The sequence below is a fragment of the Trachemys scripta genome, chromosome 4, assembly GCF_013100865.1.
Source record: "Trachemys scripta elegans isolate TJP31775 chromosome 4, CAS_Tse_1.0, whole genome shotgun sequence".
In the NCBI taxonomy this organism is placed as follows: Eukaryota; Metazoa; Chordata; order Testudines; family Emydidae; genus Trachemys; species Trachemys scripta.
Genome location: NC_048301.1, coordinates 42,350,060 through 42,371,638, shown reverse-complemented (window position 1 = coordinate 42,371,638; position 21,579 = coordinate 42,350,060). Strand labels below are relative to the sequence as shown.

At 46.6% G+C, this 21,579-nt stretch overlaps 2 protein-coding genes across 8 annotated transcripts in view; one reads left to right on the top strand and one right to left on the bottom strand.

The window, feature by feature from the left end:
- Positions 1 to 838: 838 nt before the first annotated feature.
- Positions 839 to 9,745, top strand: EIF2B2 (eukaryotic translation initiation factor 2B subunit beta). Of its 4 annotated transcripts, none has more exons than XM_034768514.1 (8): positions 839 to 1,162; positions 2,210 to 2,330; positions 3,332 to 3,480; positions 4,861 to 5,024; positions 5,389 to 5,484; positions 6,479 to 6,616; positions 7,363 to 7,429; positions 9,206 to 9,745. In XM_034768514.1, the coding sequence occupies exons 1-8, from the start codon at positions 1,000 to 1,002 to the stop codon at positions 9,361 to 9,363; spliced, it is 1,056 nt and encodes a 351-aa protein (XP_034624405.1). In that variant the 5' UTR covers positions 839 to 999; the 3' UTR covers positions 9,364 to 9,745. The 4 variants fall into 4 exon arrangements, with proteins under 4 accessions (XP_034624405.1, XP_034624406.1, XP_034624407.1 ...); XM_034768515.1 differs by having other exon boundaries at positions 976 to 1,113; XM_034768516.1 differs by lacking the exon at positions 839 to 1,162 and adding an exon at positions 1,210 to 1,419.
- Positions 9,746 to 10,505: 760 nt separating this feature from the next.
- MLH3 (mutL homolog 3) overlaps positions 10,506 to 21,579 on the bottom strand; it is a 31,090-nt gene continuing 20,016 nt past the window's right edge. For 3 of the 4 annotated variants that reach the window (XM_034768512.1, XM_034768509.1, XM_034768510.1), the window contains 4 exons: positions 14,956 to 14,979; positions 14,641 to 14,719; positions 12,964 to 13,115; positions 10,506 to 10,997 (listed from right to left, as the gene is read on the bottom strand). In XM_034768512.1, coding sequence (XP_034624403.1) covers positions 10,914 to 10,997; positions 12,964 to 13,115; positions 14,641 to 14,719; positions 14,956 to 14,979 — 339 coding nt within the window. In that variant the 3' untranslated portion in view covers positions 10,506 to 10,913. The remainder of the gene's footprint in view (positions 10,998 to 12,963; positions 13,116 to 14,640; positions 14,720 to 14,955; positions 14,980 to 21,579) is intronic. The other variant, XM_034768511.1, reaches the window with a different exon arrangement.

Sequence of the window (21,579 nt, the reverse complement as noted above, 5' to 3'; positions counted from 1 at the left end):
GCTCGCTCCCCTACTCCTTCACCTTAGATCTATGGGCCTTTAGGTCTCATTCCCTTACCGCATCCCTGGGTCTTTGGGGCTTTCTTCCCTTTGTCATGTGCACTATGTTATTTGGGCCTTGTCCCCCACATACCTCAGGTGCATGGGGCTCACTTTGTGCACCCCCTATGTCCCACACACGTGCAGAACTCCCAACAGTCCCAGGTTCTACAGAACTGTTCACTTTCACCCACAACCTTGCCCCATCCCAATGGAAAAGGAACATTTCCCACATTCAGGGCAGCTTGGGGAGGAGAGGTGCAGTTAGCTCTGGGCACTCAAACCAAGTGGTGTTGCAACTTGGGATGCAGGGTTACAGCGCCACTCAGGTTTGGTCTGTCCCTCTGCTGTCTCTGCCAGGGTGGCCAGGCTAAATTTCAGCATCATTGCAACCCCATGCGCTGTCACAATATCATATTTGGCACAAGGGGGAGAGAGGCTGAACCTCAGTGGCGCAGTGTCCCACTTTAGCCACTTGACATGTTTGGAGGTATGCACGTGGGGCTCGCTTCATGCTCCCCCCAGAACGTTCCAGGGACTTGCTCCCCATATCTCAGGCACGTGGGGCTCCCTTCGCCCCTCCCCCAGACACGTGTCTCACTTTGCCCCACGTGGACTCCACGAAGCCTCCCTAGTTCCACCACCCCGGCAGACCCCAAGCGGCCGGACTCGGAGGAGGGCCCTGGAATGACGCTAATTTAGGAGAGGGTCAGAGGTCACAGCCTCTAGACGGAAAACATTGCCCAACCCCCCCCCCCCCCCCCCGCGAAATCGCTGAACGAGAGACTCCTTGACCGTCTCTGTGATTGGCTTAACGGCCTGGAGTGGACGGGAAGAGAATGGCTCTCGACCAATAGCAGTAGACACAGGCGGAAGTGGTCCGTTCTGGCCTATATCCGGGTGGAAGTGGTGCCCTCGATCTCACAGTTCCGACCTTAGTTCGCTCCCGCCGCCGTCAAGATGCCGGGCGCGGCCGAGAAGGAGTCGGAGCTGTCGGAGCGGATCGAGGCCTTCGTGGCGCGGCTGAAGCGGGGCGGGGAGCGGCTCAGCTCCGAGGAGGCGGCGCGGCAGACGGTGGGGCTGCTGCGGAAGATCATCGGCCATGGACGCTGGGGCAGCGCGGGTGAGGCGGGGCGGGCAGCTGCGGTCCCGCGGAGCCCTTGGCTGGGAACCCCCCTCTGGGGCGCTGGTGTCCCCGCAGCCTGCGCCAGCTCCCTGCCCTCGAGCGGTGCCCGGGCTCGTTTCCCCAGCGATGGGCGCCCCCGGCCCCATCTCGCTGACAAGGGGCTTCCCCGAGCCGCAGCCGGGATTCTCCCTCTCCGTAGGACTCGGCGCCGCCCGGCCCCGATGCTTCCTCCCAGCCACAGGCCCGCGCTCAAGGTTCCTGGCACTCGCAGTGATTATCCCTCCGCCCGCCCTGAAATCACGGCTTGCCCTATGGGGTTAGCTCTTTAATGAGCCCCCTCTCTAGCTTTGATAGGAAACATTCTCTGATCAGCAAAATGAGTGTCTGCCGCCCACCACGGCCCTGGATTTGGGATACTTCCCCGTGAATACCGAGTCTCCTTTCCCCCTCCATCCCCCCCGCCGCCTTTTCCTAAAATCCGCTGGATTTCTCCCTCCCTGCTGGTATTTGCAGATCTTCCCAATTCAGTATGCTCTGTTAAATAAGACCAGAGCTAATGCTGACACGTGCAATACCCAGCAGCTGGATTTTCCTCTCTCAGTGCTTCACGGTTTATGATCCTCTGAACAGTTCCTGGAATGTGACACATCCAAACCACTTTGACTTAGTTTTGTGAGTGGGATTTAGTGATATACTGCATGAAATATTTTAGTAAAAATCCCATCTCATCTATCGTCTTCACCTCATCCACTCATGTAGTAATATTATCCAAAAGCTTGTCAAGTTTGGAATGATCTCTCCTTTATAGCCCACCTGAAACTTTTTTTTTTTGCTCATGGCTCTGTTATTTTTCTAGATCATGGTGCTAAGTTTTCTGTCTAAATATTTATTTCCGTATGTTAGTAGCAATTGAAACAGGTGCAGGGCTGTTGAAGGGTAGATTGGTTTTAAGCTGGCATAGGGCCACTGGCTGTGGAGTTACTTGAGGCTGTGGCCAGGACCTGCTCTTGGAAGGATAGAGACTAAGCCATCCCCTTATTTCAGGGGAGCTGATGGCGCTGATTCGGAAGGAGGGCAAGAGGATGACTGCAGCCCAGCCATCTGAGACCACTGTGGGAAACATGGTGCGGCGAGTGCTGAAGATCATTCGTGAGGAGTATGGCAGGTGAAGCTCTCCCTCCCCTTGCTGCCTGTGTGTATCCCTCTCAATGATTTGGGAGAAGATCTTCTTGACAGGATCATTTGGATCCTGTATGGTGTCTTCTCTGCTGGTCCCGTGAGACCTCTTCAGGAGTCTAAATGAGAGGTCTGTCCTCCCTGTCTCAAAGATTTTCCTTCAAGGTTAAACTCCTTTAATTCCTTTGTAGGAAAGTTTGTAGCCCCAATGAGCCTTGTGATTTCCCTGCTACTGACCATGTTTCCTCTAGTATGTGTTACTGCTGTGTGAACCCTCCCTCTGCTGCAGATCTCTCTGTGTTCTGACCCTGTACTGCACGTGCTGTTCTCTCCCCACTTTCCTAGGAGAGAGAGTTCTGTTGGAGCAGCAGCCTTGAGCCAGGTTGTTCCATGTGTCTCCTGCAGCTTTCAAAGTTTACTTACATAGCTTTCAGAAGGTGCAGTTATTGGCAAAGCTTCAGGTAGCTTTCTGACACAGACAGCTCTGGAGCACAGTTGCCAACTTTCACATGGTAAATAAGCATCCCAACTTTCACAATAAGCCAAAAATCAAGCTAATCCCATTTCAAAACAAGGCCAAAACAAGCCAATCCTTAAGAACCCCCAATACTCTATGTGACTAGATTCCCCCCCTGGTGTGCAGTCTAGACTGTGGTGGGCCTGTTGTGCACCCCTGACTCTCTCTTCCCCCCCATCCCCACTTGCCAGGAGCTGATCAAAAAAAAGAAGCAACAAGCTACAAGCCAAAAACTAGCCAACAAGCCAATTAAGCCAAAAACAAGCCCAATTTCTGCCTTTTTTCCACAGGTTTGGCATGTCTGCTCTGGAGGCTGTTTGAGAAAGTATGTGTGGCCCTCTTATCTGACCCCAAATAAGTAAGGCCCCTTATTTCTCTGCTGTGGAACGACAGTGTAGCTCAAAAGCAGCCTCTTCAACACGTTGTTTACTTGTGCTCCCTTCTTGCTGTGATGGGCTGTGTTCTCTCCATAGGCTCCATGGGCGCAGTGAGGAGAGTGACCAGCAGGAGTCACTGCACAAGCTTCTGACCTCTGGAGGGCTCAGTGAGGACTTCAACACACCCTATCCCCCACTCAGGGCTAATGTGATTGAAGCTATTAGTGAGCTGCTGATAGAGCTGGGTAGGAGATGAACTAAAACCATTCTATCACTGGGTGGGAGAGAGGGCTGCTCATGGGATTAGGGATGGGGACGAGCCAGTTCCCAGTTTGAATGGAAAGGATGGGGAGCTGTGACTCAATCTTGCAGAATGTGTGTCCCGGGAGCAGTACACAGGGATCCCTTCCTCTGTGGTCCTGTGAGGAGAGCAGAACAGTGTCAAGTATGCACCTTCTGGAAACAGGCAAAATTCAGCCCTGTGCGGTTTACACTCAAGGCTTTGAAAGAACCTGAGTAGAGCCCTTCCCCCAATTGACTAAGATGGAGCTATGGTGTGCTCAGGACAGGGATGGACCCTGGAGACAGACTTCTGTCCTGCAGGGAACAGAATTAAATATTTTCCCCTGCACTTCTTCCCTGGCGGATGCATTGCAAGTATTGTCTCTGCAGCCAAGGAGGTCTGAATGCAGCACCTGAGACAGCTACGAGGGTTGCTATGAGCCTCCCAAACTCCACTCTGCACATGGTACAGCATTCTGCTTCAGTTCTCCTTCCCAACAGGTCATTGAGGTGGTTAGAGAGGATGTCTCAGGAGGTGTTTTAATATTTACATATTGTACCCAGCACAATCTGAGTGCTACTATACAGACATGTAGAAAGAGAACCTCTCACCTGAAAACTTGCAATTTAAAAAGACTGGGGATGGGGAGCAGTGTACATGCAGAGACCAGTGTGACTGTCTTCTACATCTGTCTTCTTGAGGATTACATTGCTTGGCAACCCCCCTCCACATTCAGTACTGACAGGCTATAACTTCCTCATGCATCTCCCATTCTGGTACCGAGAGCTAGTCTGTGGGCAGCGTGGCCACCATGGCTGATGCTAGTCCTTTCCTCTCCCATTATGAGATTTTTCAATATGCCTTCTTTTCCTGGGCAGTTTGGGAGCCTATGGAGGTCAGGGTGTGGTGCCCTTTGTGCTGCCACAAGGCACGTACAGCCAGGCTCTAGCTTGATCCCAGCTGGTGCAGGGGCTCCTCCACCAATGGCCATGTTGCTGCCTGAGCTAACGGTGATGTGACACAGAGCCTGGTTTCGGGGGGGTCAAGTAATAACCTACTTACCAAATTGGGGTGGGTCTCAGTGTTCAGATAAGGAATGTTGTGCCCTTTCATCAAGTTGGAGCTCAAACCCTCAGATGCTCTCCCTTCAAACCCAAAGCTCTAAAAAGTATGTTTTTTGGGGTTTTTTGGCCTATGGGATAGCTCCAGAGAGAGATAATTGCAGTTGTGTGCTGTGGCAGAGGGCTTGTGCCCTTTCCTGTTGGTGCTGTCTGTGGCAGGAATCAGCATGGCAGGTGTTAGGCCTGACTCTCCTCTTACTGCTGGATGGCTTCCCTTGCAGAGGGCACCACTGATAACATTGCGATGCAGGCATTGGAGCACATCCATTCCAATGAGGTGATCATGACCATTGGCTACTCTCGCACTGTCGAGGCCTTCTTGAAGGAGGCAGCACGCAAGCGGAAATTCCATGTCATTGTAGCGGAGTGTGCGCCCTTCTGCCAGGTAGGTCCCTGGTTGGCCGTGTTCTCCAGGCTGTGCCTGTGGTATCTGTGCAGTGTCTTATCTGCCTTAGGAGAAGCAGGTGTAGAAATAACAGGCCCTTCTGCTCAGCATGAGGGAGTGACTAGACTGCCCTAAGAAATGTTGTGAGATTGCTGGCTACGGCCAAGAAGTGGGGGAAACTTCTTGCCTGCCCCACCAGTGATTTAGAGGACAGCATATGTGCTATATCACTGGCACATATCTGGCTCAGATAATGTAACTTCTGGTTTGAATTGAGTGTGTCTGGCACTGCATCAAGTCCAGCTCAGGAGCTTCCGTGTCTGGTTCCTCTTAAGGAACTCACCAGAGTGTCTCTCTTCTGTAGGGTCATGAAATGGCCGTCCGTCTTTCCAAAGAGGAGATTGAAACCACTGTCATGAGTGATGCAGCCATCTTTGCTGTCATGTCTCGAGTCAACAAGGTAGGTTTTTTGGGGTGCAGTAGTGGGGTTCTGGTGCTCAGGCCTTATAGGGCCATCCATAGGGAGAGCAAACTCACTTGACACTGCCTATCAAAGTCCTCAAAGAGCTTGGAGAGAGGTGGCTAGAGAGGTAGTCTTAGGAGGGGTTTTAATATTTACATATTGTACCCAGCACGATCTGAGTGCTACTATACAGACATGTAGAAAGAGAACCCCTCCTCTGAAAAGCTTACAAATTTAAAAAGACTGGGGATGGGGAGCAGGATACAGTGTACATGCAGAGACCAGTGTGACTGACCACACTGGGACACTTCCACTGGGAGTCTCAACTTACTCCCAGCTGCCCCTCACCTGCGTGGCTAAATTTCCAGGATGCATTAGAACAAACAGTGATGCTGAGTGGAGGCAGAGTTGCTCTGAGACAGATCTTTAGAGCCAGGTGAGACAAAGGGTTGACTCCAGCTTTTTTTTTTTTTTTTTTTTTAAATAAAAAACCCCCCAAAACCTGCCCATCCCCAGAGTGGGAAGCACTGCGCCCCTGCCTAGAGCACGAGTCATATAGTAGGCAGTATGCCAGCCCTTGGCAGGGTGTCAGGAAATGGCTGCTGGACATCCTCAGAGCTCGGACTGCTTTCCTCACTATCATGTGGAGATGATAATAGGGCCCCACAGCCCTCCAATGAATGCCTGCTAGTCTTCTAACTTCCACTTGGCAGGTCTGACAGTTCTGGGTGCCGTTCTAGGTAGAGGAAAACTTTTGTGCAGAGCCAGTCCCAGATAGAACATACCCAGGACCCTACTGAGCTAGAATCCCAGCCTTTCACTATCTGTCTAGTCAGTGTAATGCCCTCTTGCTGTGATGTATATAGATGGTGGGAACCTGCAGCCCCTAGCCCCAGCATGGGCTGAGCCAGTAGCCCAGGATTTGGAGCTCCTTTTCTCTGCGTATCTCAATTCACTGCAAAGTGCTCTAATACTAATTTGTACTTGGAAGGTGATCATTGGTACAAAGACAATCTTGGCCAATGGTGCATTGATCGCTGTAAGTGGGACTCATACCCTGGCACTGGCAGCTAAACACCACTCCACTCCCCTCATCGTCTGTGCACCCATGTTCAAGCTTTCACCGCAGGTAGGTGCAGCAACTTTTGATTACAGCAACTGCTCGATCTCGTGGCAAATAGAGGGACCTATATTGCTCATGAAAGTGAGGAATGGATAGTATTGACTGGCTAAAATACAGGTTGGCAACCCAGAAGGCTTCTACCAACCCTGCTAATGCACCTTGATCCTAACGCAAGGATGCCCCTCCCACATTGATACACCTCCCCGCAACAGCTCTACTGATGCAGATAAGGCTTTTGTTCCAGTACAGATTGCCAGATATGCTGAATGGTGGGCTCCTATGATATAGATCAACATCCACTAGAGACTGAGTTACTATATTCATTTCACTTAATCCAGTGGCGATTTGAACTCACATCTTCAAAGGCAGAAGGAGATGTTTTAGAACTTTCCTGCTCTGCTTTTTTGATATTGTAATATGGATCCCGTCTCAAGTCACTAAAGAGCAGCTTGGGGCAGTCATGTCTCTCTCCTCTCTTGAGCTACCAGGCTATCCTGCAGAGCAGCCACAATCTAAGCAGGCATAAAGGAACTAGGAATGTATGGCTTGCCTGAGCCCCTTGCTGCAGTTTCACCTGCAGTTGCCATGCATATTCCAGTCTGAGGCTGCAGGCAACTGCTGTACACGCTACAAACCTAAGCTGTGGAGCCCTTACTTTCCTCTGCTCAGTCCCTTCCAGCACTTATGCCCCAGCTCCATATGGTATAATGGAGATGGGTGGCCTCTTCTGACCCTATTGCTCTTTTTTCCAGTTCCCTAATGAAGAGGATTCATTCTACAAGTTTGTCTCTCCACAAGAAGTGCTGCCATTCACAGAAGGTACTGGTCCTCTTTAATGCAGGTTTTTGAAGGGGAACTAGCTGTGTTGACCCCAGGCAGTAGGAACCGGGCCCCTGTCTCACATATTTAAAGACAGAATTAGCTTGTAACCAAGGGCAGGAAACTCTGCCCATTGTCTTACACTCTGAAATGACTCTGACCACTGTCCTAGTTTACATACTACTTGGCTGATAGGAGGAATGGAACAGGGTTTCCTCTGAACTCCATCCTTGTAGCTGGGTTCCTGCCCTATTAAATACTTCCTTATACAGGTAGTAATTTAAAAAAATAAAAAAATAAAAAATCAAGGTTCGGATGGTGACTGCCAGCTGGTGGGCGGAACAGACCTAGCCACAGTAGCAGAGAAACCAAACTAGTTTCTGTGTAGCGCTCATAAGTAGTGAGACTTCTTGGAACATAAAACTCCAGAAATACTATATGGATTATTACCACTGGCTGACAGTTTTCTTTCTGCCCTGGAGCTTCTGAGGCCAGGTTACTGTGTACAATTCTGGTCTCCCATCTTTAAGAAAGATGAATTCAAACTGGAACAGGTGCAGAGAAGAGCTACGGGGATAATCAGAGGAATGGAGAATCTGCCTTACAAGAAAAGATCATAAAGAGCTTGGCTTGTTTTGCCTAACAAAACAAAGGTTGCGGGGAGATATGATTGCTTTCTATAAAATAGATCAGAGGAACAAACACCAGGCTGTAAAAGGACTGAAGTTAAATGCCAGTGTTGGCACAAGAACAAATGAATACAAACTGGCCCTCAACAAGTTTAGGCTTGAAATTAGATGAATGTTTGTAACCATCAGAAGAGTGAAATTCTGGAACAGCCTTCCAAGGGGAGTAATGGGGGCAAAAACCCTAACTTGTTTCAAGACTGAGCTTGATACATTTATGGACAGGATGTTATGATGAGGTTGCCTACAATGGCATATGTCCCATCTATGACTACTATTAGCACATATCTACAATGGCTGGAGATGGGACATGGCACAGAGTTATTCCAGCTAGTTCTTTCCCAGGTGTCTGGCTACATGCTCATGGTCTAACTGATCATCATATTGGAGGGCAATGTGTGTTTCCTCCTCCCCCCCCCCCCCGATCAGATTGGCAGAGATGGGGGGGTGAGGGGGGAGTTGCCTTCTCTAGCAGTGTGGGGCACTAGTCACTTGCTGGTTTGAACTAGAATGAATGGTGGATTCTCTGTAACTTGAAGTCTTTAAATGAAGATTTGAGGACATCAGTAACTTAGCCAGAGGTTATGAGCATATTGCAGGAAGGGGTGGGTGAAGTTCTGTGACATGAAGGAGGTCAGACTAGCTGATCATGATTGTCCCTTCGGGCCTTAAATTCTGAGATTCCATCTTCAAAAAGATAGCAGCTCTGTTGCCCAGTTACATAGCAACCAACCTTCCAAATCCATGGTTCTGTGCAGCAGGACCCCACAAGTGCGGGGCTAAGACAGTTTTGATTAAGGCTTTCATTGTGGCATTTTGCAGATTTTCCATCTGGAGGCTCTTCTGGTTAGCATCAACAACAGCTGTCAGCAGGGGCAAACTATCATTCTTATCCAAGACTATGCCCTATACCCATAATTCAAATAAACCTACCACAGTTGGGGTTGTATCGAATCTTGTTCTGCTATTTCAGTGCTGACTTTAGGGGTGGTGGGGCAAGGGTCACAACTTGTACTCCAAGCAGTGTATGGTGAAGCCACATCATCTTGTCCATTGCTCATCTCTAATACCATGACTGTTTCCTTTTCAGGGGAGATCCTGTCAAAGATCAATGTTCACTGCCCAGTGTTTGACTATGTTCCCCCAGAGCTCATTACTCTCTTCATCTCCAATATTGGGGGTAATGCACCCTCCTATATCTATCGCCTCATGAGTGAGCTCTACCATCCTGATGACCATGAACTCTAAGCTCTACTGGCTTGAAGTGCCTCAGTGTCCAAGCTCTTCCTACCTTGCTCTTTCGGAAGATCCAGCAGCTAAATAAATCCAGGGCTACAGAGATGGGGGTGACTGTCTTCAAAAGGAAACATCTGCATGGAGTATAATGTTTCCACCCTAGCCAAGAGCAGCAGTGAGCAGAGATCTACACCTGGCTTTGCTTCTGACACTTGTATTACAAGGCACATGGAACAGTTTTTAATCTATTTGATTTTTGGAACCTGTTGTTGCCATTCTTGTATATCTCCACAGAAGTTCTGGTTCAATGATGGACCGGGTATAAATGGAATTCTCTGTTGCCACTAAGCTGCATTACCTTAGTGTGCTACAATAAAGACTGCTTGTAGTGGTCTCTGCTGTTGGCTTATTTTCTACACAAGAATAAAATGCTCATTCTTCAAACAGTAGCAGCACACTAGCCCCAGTAGTGAGCTGCTGTTGTAGCAAGATGGCTGTAGTTGCTTTGGTGGATGCACACTGAAAAGCCTTCTATTACAAAAAAAAGGCCTTAGATTACATTCTCTTTAGTTGTCTCTGGCAATATGACAGCTCTTAACAGTGCACAGCAACACTAGATCACCGTTTAGGGTAAGAAGTGAAATATTTCCCTCGGGTTTTGCTTAGACAATAAAATCTGCTGGGCCAGGATTCTTGTTTTTAATTTAGGCACTTAAATCCCATGTGCTATAGTAATGCCTAATAAGTAAATAGAAATTTGTAACATGACCCTCTTACTGGTATAGAAATAAACCCCAATCTATTTAGAGCTAAAGGGTGAATTGAAGAGTGGAGGCAGAAAAAAATTAGAATACGAGCAGGATTTCTTATTGCAAGATGTTCTCTAGGATCCTTAATGACCTCTTTTCCAGCAACCTCATGTTTTACTGAGAAGATAGCATCTGGCTATATTTTTGAGATCTCCCCTCCACCTGGAGGAAAAGGACTGATGTGCTGAGAAAGCCACAGGCTAGAAAAGAAACAGCAAGCTGGGATTACTCTGCTATTAGATGCTTAGTTGAATAAAGTGACACTTTTGGTGCTTTGATGGTCTGACTCTAAGTTTGCCTGGACAACCTTGCAGATGGCCTGTGCTCACTCCAGTCAGACATGAGCCTGAGGAAAGTAGTGGTGGTTTATTAATAAATACTTAGCCCTCTACACTTTCAAAGCATTGTAAATACATTAAAACAACTCTTCCCCTATGAGGAATCCTGCCATTCTCACAAGAAGGGAATTTAACACTTGCAAATATGAGACTCTTTCTACCCTTGAAGAGCCAAGACTGGGCACACAATACAATTTTTGAACATTGAAGCCTCTTCTCTGGACTATAGGAACCTTCTCCTGCCACATTCCCATGGATTATCTTGACTCCGCAGAAGGTCAGCTGTGACAGTAGTACTTCTGATACCATCCTGACTCAGGAGTTGCATCCAAGCAGCAACACTGGTTTCACGTTGCTGGCTGGAAGTATGAAGGGTTACGTGACATCAGCACTCATGGAGGGTCTGGTTTTTAGCTCACACTTCCAAGTGCTGTCCTTGTTTCCCAAACAGCTGCCAGGCTTGGGCCATTCTCTGCAGTTTAGCCAAATTAGGTTTAGGCTGGTAGGAGAAAAGAGAATTAATGAATTGATACACAGTTTCGTTAAGAGAAAAGGACTTCACTGACCTCCACAGTCCTTTCCCCACACAGAAAGATGCTCAAGTGTTTTAGCAAATCTAATTTTAAATGTCCTCTGTGACTTCCAGTTTCACAATCTGATGCAGTTCCTTGGCAGCAGGGTGGATAAAAGTCAAGATTTTATTTTATTAAACATCAGATTTTTTTTAATATACATCTTGCTAGTTCATTGCTTCTTATTTTAGGCTTAGGTGTTTTGTACTTGTTTCTTCCATTAGTTTCCTCATTGTTAGTAGAATTTCAGATTTTACATGTTTTTTCCCTTAAGTCTCTCACTTAAAAGGCTCATCTTTTCTGAAAATGACAAGCCCAGGGCCTCATTAACACCCTTACTGTAAGAACATAAAACTGATAAGCAAACTGACCTTCCTATATTTGCAACCAGCACCACATTCTGATATAAACTGGCATGAATGAAGAAAGCTGAAATGCTTTGGCAAGGCTATACTCTTCTGGCAGGATTTGAAGTCAAGGGGACTTGTGCTCATAAGTCACCTAAGTGCCTATATATAGGCATAGGAGCCTAATTTCAGGCTCCTGCTTTTGAAATACAAAAATGGTTCGTAATAACTTGTGCATTAAAAGTCTAAGTAACTTTTCATTGTTAACACTGAAGCAATTTTGTTTTGAAGTGAAAGATTTTATGCCCCTAAACTTTTCTCTTAATAAAAATACAATGTTTTAACCGCTGCTGCTACTACAATTAAGCATGTTTAATTTTAAGCACAAGTGACCCCATTAAAGTAAACGGAGCTTCTCTTGTGAGTAAAGTTACTCACCAGCTTGTTTGCAGGATCAGGGCCATACTATTCAATTTATTTTTGTAGAATTCAAATACCCTATTGGAAGTGGCATTTAAGAAAAATAGTTCATTGTATATTTTCATCTAAAGTTGCAATATTACAAATTTTCAAATTAGTTTTGCAAAACCTCAATCTGATTTTAAAAAATCACTCCACCTTGACTGGTCTCCTGATCTTCAGTCTAGATTTTCTTTCTTTATTTCATCCCATTCCTCTTGGTTATAACTCCTCATATCATCCTAAATAATTCCACCTTTCAAATAGTAGATTTACCCATCCAGGCACACAGAGCAAATGTACTGTTCAGGCAGCCATTTCCTAAGAAACTGAGTTATGAAAGAAGAGAAAAAGCAAAAGTACTGATCTGCTGTGGGCTATCCCATGTACTCAACATATTTAGGGAACAGCACACTTAGTAGGGAGCTTTAGAAAGGTGCACATTACTAGTTCTTCCCCACCATTAGTTATCCCTTAGCCAAACTAGACAGACTTAACTCGTATTCTCTCCTCATAAGTCTCCTACAGTTCCCTGGCTAGTTTTTTGTTGCTCTTCCTGAATTCCCTCCAGTTTGTCCTTAGATGAGTTTATAACAGTGTTTCAATTGCAGAGTATTACCAATAGTGTGACTCCCTAAGAAGATACAGGATAGCTGAATAACCATTGCCAATGGCTGCTTACCAAGTCTGTACAACTTCAGGAAGAAATATGACAGGAAATGGCATGTTAACAGTGGGGTTCTAAAGGCAAATGTGCAATACACCACGTGAGTAGAATCTAAAATAGCATCTGGACATGCCCTTTGTGCCCAGTGAGTCGCAGTGTTCATTTATATACAATACTGTGGGGAATAATACAGGAACGGTTAAGGGAGGGACAGGAGCTAGAGGTTTGTTTACATCACATGTGGTCAGTGGTTATTTCAGTCAGGATACCTCTGTTTGTATTAAGTGGTGGATACAGAGTGAGCTGTTATTGGTTGGTATGAAACTTGGATGAAAAGACTTAGCAAGATTAAATGCATTTTTTCAGACAACCCACCCTGTGGGTTTGTTGCCTTTCTCTGCCCAGCACTTCACACTGTACCTGCTTTTTCTGCTTCAGGTGGTCTATGTCTGCAAGTGGCATCATGGAAGGTCTCCCATGAGCACACTGGAAAGGCAACTGGCAAAAGGACAAAGCTTCAATAAGCTGGCAGCTCTCCTCCTTAGTCAAGCTATCATTAAACTTAATAGCTCCTGAAAAGAGAAGCGAATTATAGCATATGCTGGCAAGAGTTCAGCTCAGCTAACAAGCTCCCCTCTGGGAACTTAGGACAGCACAGCAAGTTAATATGGGGCAGCGCCCACTTTCTCCCCCACCCTGAGACCACAAACCAACAGCACAGTACACCAGACTTCAGATTTAGCTCCACTTAATCAGACTTCCCCCAAGAAGCCTTCCTGGCACACACAGACTAGCTTCTCCACAGCCTAAGTTGCTTGGTCTGGTCTGAGGCTACTAGATGGCAGGGCAACTATTTCCTTGCTTCCTAGATGCTACAGTTGTTGCAGCTCAAGGCACATGAGCAGCTTCCTCTGGAGCTGAAAACCAGGCCACTCCACAAATGAGGAGCTACCAAAGCAGAGAAAGACTGAATACCCACCCCATATGCTACTTAGAGATTGAGTACCACCTCAGTAATCACCCACTCTTTCCCACACCTGGGCATTTAATGCAACCACTGCAAATCCAGGCAGGATAGTAAGGTCTCTCTGGTACTTTAATAAACTTTATCTTTTCTAAACACCAGAGGGCGTGAGAATCTATGGTCTCATTTACTTCTCACCTTAGCAGCTTGTAAACTGCAGTTCAGAGATGGCACATGTCCTGCTCTTCTAACTAAAAGAAATCTTGTATGCAGTCTGCCACTTGGAGACTCTAGTGATGTGCCATTGCAACAATGCTACCAATCCACATTTGCCCTTTGGCCATGAGTGGAATGTTAATGCAATATGCAACATGTCTGCTGGCATGAATGGGGTTAGAATTACTGCAGCTTGCATTTGTGAGATCTGCTCACCTTCTGGGCTTCTGAAAGCCCAGAAGATGAGCCAGATGTCCATCATGGATCTAGAGAACAAGCACTTCCAGGGTCTCCAGGACACCATATACTGGCATTTCTACAACTTACCATTTGGCGCAGCCAAAAATGTGCTCTTTGAGAACAGGGCACTCCTCCTGCTCCCACAGAACTGTTGAATTAAAAGTTCTAGAGCTCATATAAACATGGCCGGCGCTTCCATTTAGGCGACCTAGGCGGTCGCCTAGGGCACCAGGATTTGGGGGGCGGCAATTCTGCGATGGGGGGGGTCTTTCCGCGCTCCAGGTCTTCAGCGGCAATTCTGCGGCGGGTCCTTCACTCACTCTGGGACCCGCTGCCAAAGTGCCCCAAAGACGGGGAGCGCAGGACTCCCCGCCTAGGGCGGCAAAAACCCTGGCGCCGCTCCTGCATATAGATGATGCACATTAGGGCTCTATTTTGTCAGCATCTCGCATCTGAATAGGAATGTGGATAACAGCTACAAACAATGCAAATAGAGGCAGCATGTTCTGTCCTTGGCAGAGCTCTCCAAAAAGAGGGCAACTGCCTCCTGCCACCTAGTAGACACCCTGTCTCTAAAGGGTCAGACTCCTGCAACCATTCAAAGTGCCATATTATGCCAAAGCCCCTGAAAGTACACTATGTAGAAATGGAAAAGTGGAGAAGTTCATCTCACTTACCATGGCATGCCTGGGAAGCCAGCACCTTTAGAAAGGTTAGTGGGAGTGTCCCTTGTGCGCCTCCTGTGGTCTGCAATAGCTAAAAGTAGAACGAGAACATGGTCCAACTTTCCAGTTAGTATGAAAAGGAAATATTAGTAACATTAGAGGGAACAGATGAAGAAGACCTAGTAGGGCCCATCTGGTCCATGTCTCCCCACTGTCAATTCATAAGAGCTAAAGGATGGTATTCTCCCAGGTTTTGTCCCGTCTCAAGCAACAAGACTTTCAGTAGAGAGCTACCCTAATCCACTTCAAAAGAAGAGCACTACTTACCTCAACTTGTTCTTGAATCAACTCCTGGAAAGCAAGAGGCAGAACAATCAATCACTTACTGTTTTTTCCCTCCTCACCTTTCCTATCTGCTGTCCCAACCTGGCCACATTTACTGTATCAGTTCGAAGTCACTCACTGTGATAAATAACCAAGAAGGATGGGCCAGTGGTTGGAGCACTAGCCTAGGCAGTGGGAGATCCAGGTTGAAGTCTCCCACTCTGCCATAGACTTCCTGTGTACCTTGGGCAAGTCACCCTATGTAAAGTGGGGATGATAGCACTTCACAGGGGTGTTGGGAGGCATAGGCGTCAACTCCATGCACCCACAGGGAAAAATTAGCAGGTGCTCTGCACCCACTGGCAGCCACGTCCCCGCTTCTCTGCCTACCTCTCAGCGCTTCCCGCCGCCTAACAGCTGTTTGGCGGGGCTTTGGACTTTCCGGGGGGGGGGGAGGGGGAAGAGCGGAGACACGGCGTGCTTAGGGGAGGAGGTGGAGAAGAAGTGGGGCAGGGGCGGAGACTTGGGCGAAGGGGGTGGGATGGGGGCAGGGACTTTGGGGAAGGGGTGGCATGGGGGCAGGGCAAGGGCGGTGCAGGGGTGGAAAGAGGCGGGGAAGGGGTGGGGGCAGGGGCGGGCGGGGAGGTCGAGAACCCACCAGGCAAAGGGGAGGTCGACACCTATGTTAGGAGGATAAATATATTAACGATTGTGAGTCTCAGGTACTACATGATAAGGGCCATATAAGTACCATAGACCAGCCTAAAGTCACCCCAGCAAACTCCCAAACTCACTACAATTTTTCAAGACTGCAGTAAAAGGGCTAGCAACACACATTTCCAGAATCTGTTTAAGTCGTAATCTTAAAGCATCTCCCATCAGCTTGTTCAATTACAAAGCTAATAAGAAAGAATGATAGCTTACCCAACAGTGACAGTGGTTCTAAGAGATGTGTTGTCCACATTGATTCCACCTCTATTGAGCCATTGCATGCAAGATTGGAATCTTTTGGCCTGCAGTGTTCACTGGTGCCAGACCTTGGATGTGCTCATGCCCCCTCTCCCCTTCACATCCAAGAACATAAAGGGCAGAGGCTGGCCCAACCGTCCCTCAGTTTCTTCGCCAATACAGACCTTAGGTGCTATAGGACTTTGTAGTAACGGGGAAGGAAGGCAGGTTGTGGATGGGTTGCAGAATCCATACACAAAACATTGTGAAGAACCACAGTTACTGTAAGTAAGCAACCATTGTTTGTTCTGGGAGTGATTATCTGCATGTATTCCACTTCTGGTGGCTAGCAAGCAGTGACCTCATAATCAGGAGGTGGGTGCTAGAAGTCCTATTTAAATAATGATTGCAGGACAGTTCTGCCAAAACAGGAATCAGATCTTCAGGCCTCAACTAAGGAATAATGTGGGATGAAGGAGTGGACTGATCCCCCATATGGCTTCCCTGCAAAGTTCTGGAATTGGTATGCTTTTCAGAGAAGCTCCACAAGCTGCTTAAGCCCTGGTGAAGTGGGCTATAACTTGCATGGGTGGATCTAAGGATGATCACAAACCTCACCACCTTCTGCTCCAAGTGCGAAGCATATTTCTTTAACCTTTTCCCTCTAACGTAAATACATAACATGTATATTAAAAAAAAAAAAAAAAACACCCCCCAAAACCCCAACGCTCTAAAGCCCTACCAACACGTGACACTCCACTGCATACACTTCTCTCCCTAAGGAGAGGATAAGAAAACAAAACAACACATGACAGATGTTTAGTCACATTGCTTAGTGCACTACTGGAAGGTGCTGAGATACTACGGTGATAAGTTCAGTCTAAGAACCTATATAGAATAGATCTAATCTAGCTAAGTCATGGCATGATTTAATACAATTACATACGCAGTTAGTCTTTAGCTTGATGGCCTCCTGGCAGACAGGGGATGACCGAGCACCTCCTTGCTTCTTTATATAGTGTATTGTGGATATATTGTCTGTCAAGATCTGCACCATGGAGTCCTGCAGAACAAGCTGGAATGCCATGCAGGCCAGCTGGAAGCCCTGAACTCCAGGATGTCCACATGCAATTTCAAACCAAGTCCCTTGCATATGCAGATGGCACCCTCAACCTGTACCTTAGGTGTCTGTGATGAGTTTTGTCAGGGAGGGGATCAAGAAGGAAACCCTCTTCTATATGTTCCCAGCCACTGACTGAGTTCTCATAGAATCTGGGGTGGGACCAGGACTCTCTTGCTCATGTGATACTTTGACAGGAAGTATACAAACCTCAGCCATAACTGCCAGGACCACAGGTGAAGTCTGACAAGCAGTGTCACATACGTGTATGCTGTCATATGGTCCAATAGTCCTAAGCATGTACACACCAACCTTGTTAAAGTCAATTTTAGCTCATTTATTATGGACTGGAGAGACTATAACCTGTCCTCTTGGAGGTAGGGATTTGCTGATCAAGAACTGATCATGGTTCCTATGAACTCTATTGTCTGTTATGGGGTGAGAGACGATTTCTTGCAGTTCACAAAGAACCCCAGTTGGGAAAACAAGGAAAGAACTGATACTGTAGTCTCCTACTTGGACCTTCCTCTGCTCATTCAGATATGGGTAGACATGGATACCTTTTCTCCTTAAATGCACTGCCATCCCTGCCAGACATTTTGTGAATACTCATGGTGCCATGGACAGACCTGTATTGGTAATAGTTGGGCCCTGCTGTGATTCTCAGGTACTTCCTATGGGATGGGTGGATAGCTCTATGGAAGTACACATCCAGTAAGTCAAGAGCTACAAACTAGTCCTGAGCCACAAGAAATGGAATGATGGAGGCAAGTATTACCATCCTGAATCTGAGGTGGCATATATATTTGTTGAATCTCCTCTGGTCTAGGGTATAGGACAAAGACCCCCTTTTTTCTTCGAAATGAGAAAAAACAGAGTAGAAGCCTCTTCCCCTGAATTCTGAGGGCCCTTCCTCTATGGCTCCTACATGAAGCAATAAAGCCATTTCTGCTTGTAATAGGCTCTCGTGAGAAGGATTCCCGAAGAGAGATGGGGAAGGAAGCATAGGGGGCAAGGAGTAGAAGTGCAGGGTAGCCATGGGTGATGATCTCTAGCACCATCTGTCCAATGTTACGACAGACTTGACAGCACCCATCTGCCTTTTTAGAAGTAGGTGCCACAGATGATGGGGTCTACTACAATTTTTTTGCTGGCTCCAACAGCCCCTCATTAATTGGCATGGCACACCTTTCAGGCAGACTTGAGTGAGTCTTCCTGCTCTATCTCCATGGGGATTTCTAACATGTAATGCAGCAGTTACTGAAATGTTTTCCAATCATCTGGCTGCGTGGAAGTGGAGGGCCCTATTGCCTAATCTGGTGAGGAAGAGTAGACTACTGCTGGGATCAAGTGCTCTACCATCTGCAGGTGTTCTTCCTCATCTTCCTGTGCTATATTGTGAGTCTGCACCAGCAGCGCCCCTTGAGCACTCTATGAAGTTTCATAGGGGAATGAGATCTAAGTCTACAAGGGGTAGTGGAGGTAGTTTTCCTTGTGGTTTCATAGGCGCCAACTCCGTGGATGCTCTGGGGCTGGGAAAAAGTTAGTGGGTGCTCTGCACCCACTGGTAGCCAAGCTCCTCTCCCCTCCCCGCCCCACCTCACCTCCTCCTCCTCCCCTGAGCGCCCCGCTCCTCCGCCTACCTCCCAGCGCTTGCCGTCGTCAAAGAGCTGTTTGGTGGCGCAGCAAGCTCCAGGAGGGAGGGGGGAGGATTGGGAACGTGGCAGGGCCGGGGCGGGGATTTGGGAAAGGAATCGGAATAAGGGCAGGGATGGGGTGGAGTTGGTGCAGGGTCTTTGGGGAAGTGGTTGGAATGGGAGCAGGATGGAGTTAGGGCGGGGCTGGGGGAAGTGAGGGGTTGACCACCCACCGGCGCAAGAAGACGTTGGCGCCTATGGTTGGTTGCATACCCCAAAGAGCCCAAGGTTGCACGTCGTAGAATAAGGGGCTGGGGGCAGATATCATAGAATAGAATATCAGGGTTGGAAGGGACCTCAGGATGCTCAAAGCAGGACCAATCCCCAGACAGATTTTTTGCCCCTGATCCCTAAATGGCCCCCTCAAGGATTGAACTCACAACCCTGTGTTTAGCAGGCCAATGCTCAAACCACTGAGTTATCCCTCCCCCCTGTGGTGAGTGCTCTCCCTGAGATCCCATAAGTCTACATCTACAACTCCTAGATTCCCTATTAGACCAGTAAAGGTTATATGAATGGGAAAGAGATGAGTGGCCGTGGGATATCCTCCCTACTATGCTCAGAAGGAGAGAAAGAAAATGAGTACTCCTGCTCTATCCTAACCAGAGTTTTGGGGTGAACTGGAGTCTTCCCCACCACTGCAGCTGAAGAATTGACTGGTACTGTAGCAATACTGGTAGTGAATACCAAAATACAGAGGGCACTCTTATAGCTGAGAATACTAATGGTGACTCAGGCTTCATGGTCACTGCAAGATCACATGACACCACAAATAACTTCAGTGCCAAGAAAGTCAGTGCTGGGAGCATCTGTACTGTAGGGGTCAGTACCAGATTCAGAAGTGACAAGTCATTGACATCTCATGCACTAACAGTCAGTACCAGATGAAATGTGGACCACTGCCTGAGTACCATGTGTGTTCAGCAATTGGGTTTTATCAGGGTGTCAGAAGAACCTAATTTGGGCCATGAACTACCCTTTGTCTTAATAGTCTGAGGATATCTATGCCTCCTTTTACTAGGTCCCAAGAAGGGTGACTGAGGTCTGTGCTTGCTGTGGGAAAGATATTCCTTCCTACCCTATTCAGAAAACTGAAGCATTGACTGAGGAAGCCTGTTCAGGCCAGAGAGGGCCTTTTCTCTCCGGTTCTGAGGAGGCTCTACCTGAGAGCTTCAGGAAAAAATGTTTAAGGTGGACCTTTCTCACCTTCTGTGTCCTCCTGGAGAAGAGGCAACAGATTGAGCATCTAACACTGTGAGTGCCAATCATTAAGCGGACTAACTTAATCATAGGAGGAGCAAGTTTTGAATCCTTGGGACTTCCTTTCAGCCACAGTGACTAAATCCTGGTACTGGGGAAGTCCCTAACATTAATAAGAGGGTTTTGTTTGTTTGTTTGTTTTTTATATATAGCCACTAAGTGTAAAAAAGACACTACCCTAACTATACTAATCTCTCTCTCTCTCTCTAAAAAATTACATGCATGATCAGTAAAGTCACATAGTGTGCAGAGAAGCAGATGCTGCAGGGTTTCTGCTTGCAGCCACAGGCAGTAAGAAGGAGTTGAGGGACAGCTGGGTCTACTCTATCCTTTATCTCTAGCAATGGAAAAGGGGAGAAGAGAGGCATGAGGACATCCAGGGCACAGGTGTGGCCCTCATGGACATTGCTAGCCAAAAGAATCAGACCTCATATACATGTATTCCACTTCCAGTGCTCGTGTGACCCATATGGACAATCACTCAAAAAAGAATGTACTTGAGGTGTCAGAAAATGCTGTTTTCTAACAGGGTGGATTAATTTAAATCAAAACAATTTAAATCACTGATTTTAATTGCAATTTTAATTGCAATTTAAATCAGCAAGCAGAAAACGCTGATTTAAAACATTTAAATAATTTATTTTCCTAAAGAAAAGTTGGTTTCATTGGTTGGTAACCACAAAACCAAGTTGAATTGCAACTAAAGATAGCCTTTACACTAAATTTGGAGCGTCTTTTAGCTTTTGCTAACCAGGAAGATACAGTATATCTATACACATTTATTAAAGTAATTATATAGCTTAACTTACATTTATTAAGATTCTTAACTTTTACATCTTTTACTATGTTAGAAAATGGTGAATTATGCATTTCTTATTTACTAGATGATTATTATGTTTTTACTTGTGATTTGTGCCAATCTCTGCTTGGATGGAAATTAAAATTAAATTAAAAATACAAAAAACAGATTTTTATTTTTAGAATAAAACTATTTTAAATGCGTAGGATACATACGAAAGAAAAATGTTTAGCATAAAGTTTAGCAAAACATGTTTTAAATTTAAAACTAACTGATTTATTAAACAAAGGAAGTATTATCTGTAGTTAGTGAACTGATCTGATTGTTTCTGGTCATCATGTCCTTCAAGATTTTATAACTAGTAGATATCCTCTCACACCTAGTTATTATTCATAGATTGGAGGAAAAGCTTTTCTGATTTTTCATATTGCTAATATCATTCAGCAGATGACATATAATGGGGAATAAAAGCAAACACCATAAAACCAAATATTTGTTCAAAAAAAAAAAAAAGGCTCCCTTCAATGAGTCAAATCCAAGCAGGTCTCTATTGGGGTGGTTATGACACTTGTCTTGTAAGCTTAAGGTCTCCAAGTTTCCCATATTAAGTACAAGGAAATGGGTCAATTTTTTAAGCCAACAGCATTTCACAACCTCTTCTTTTTGCCCCAAGAGATCAGCAGTATCACCTCTTGAAAAGGGCACCTTCCCTGTATATAAACTCTTACACATGAACAAAAGAGAAACATATTGCAAACAGGAGTAGGATTGGAATGTCTCAGCCTGGTGGCTGCATCTTGTTA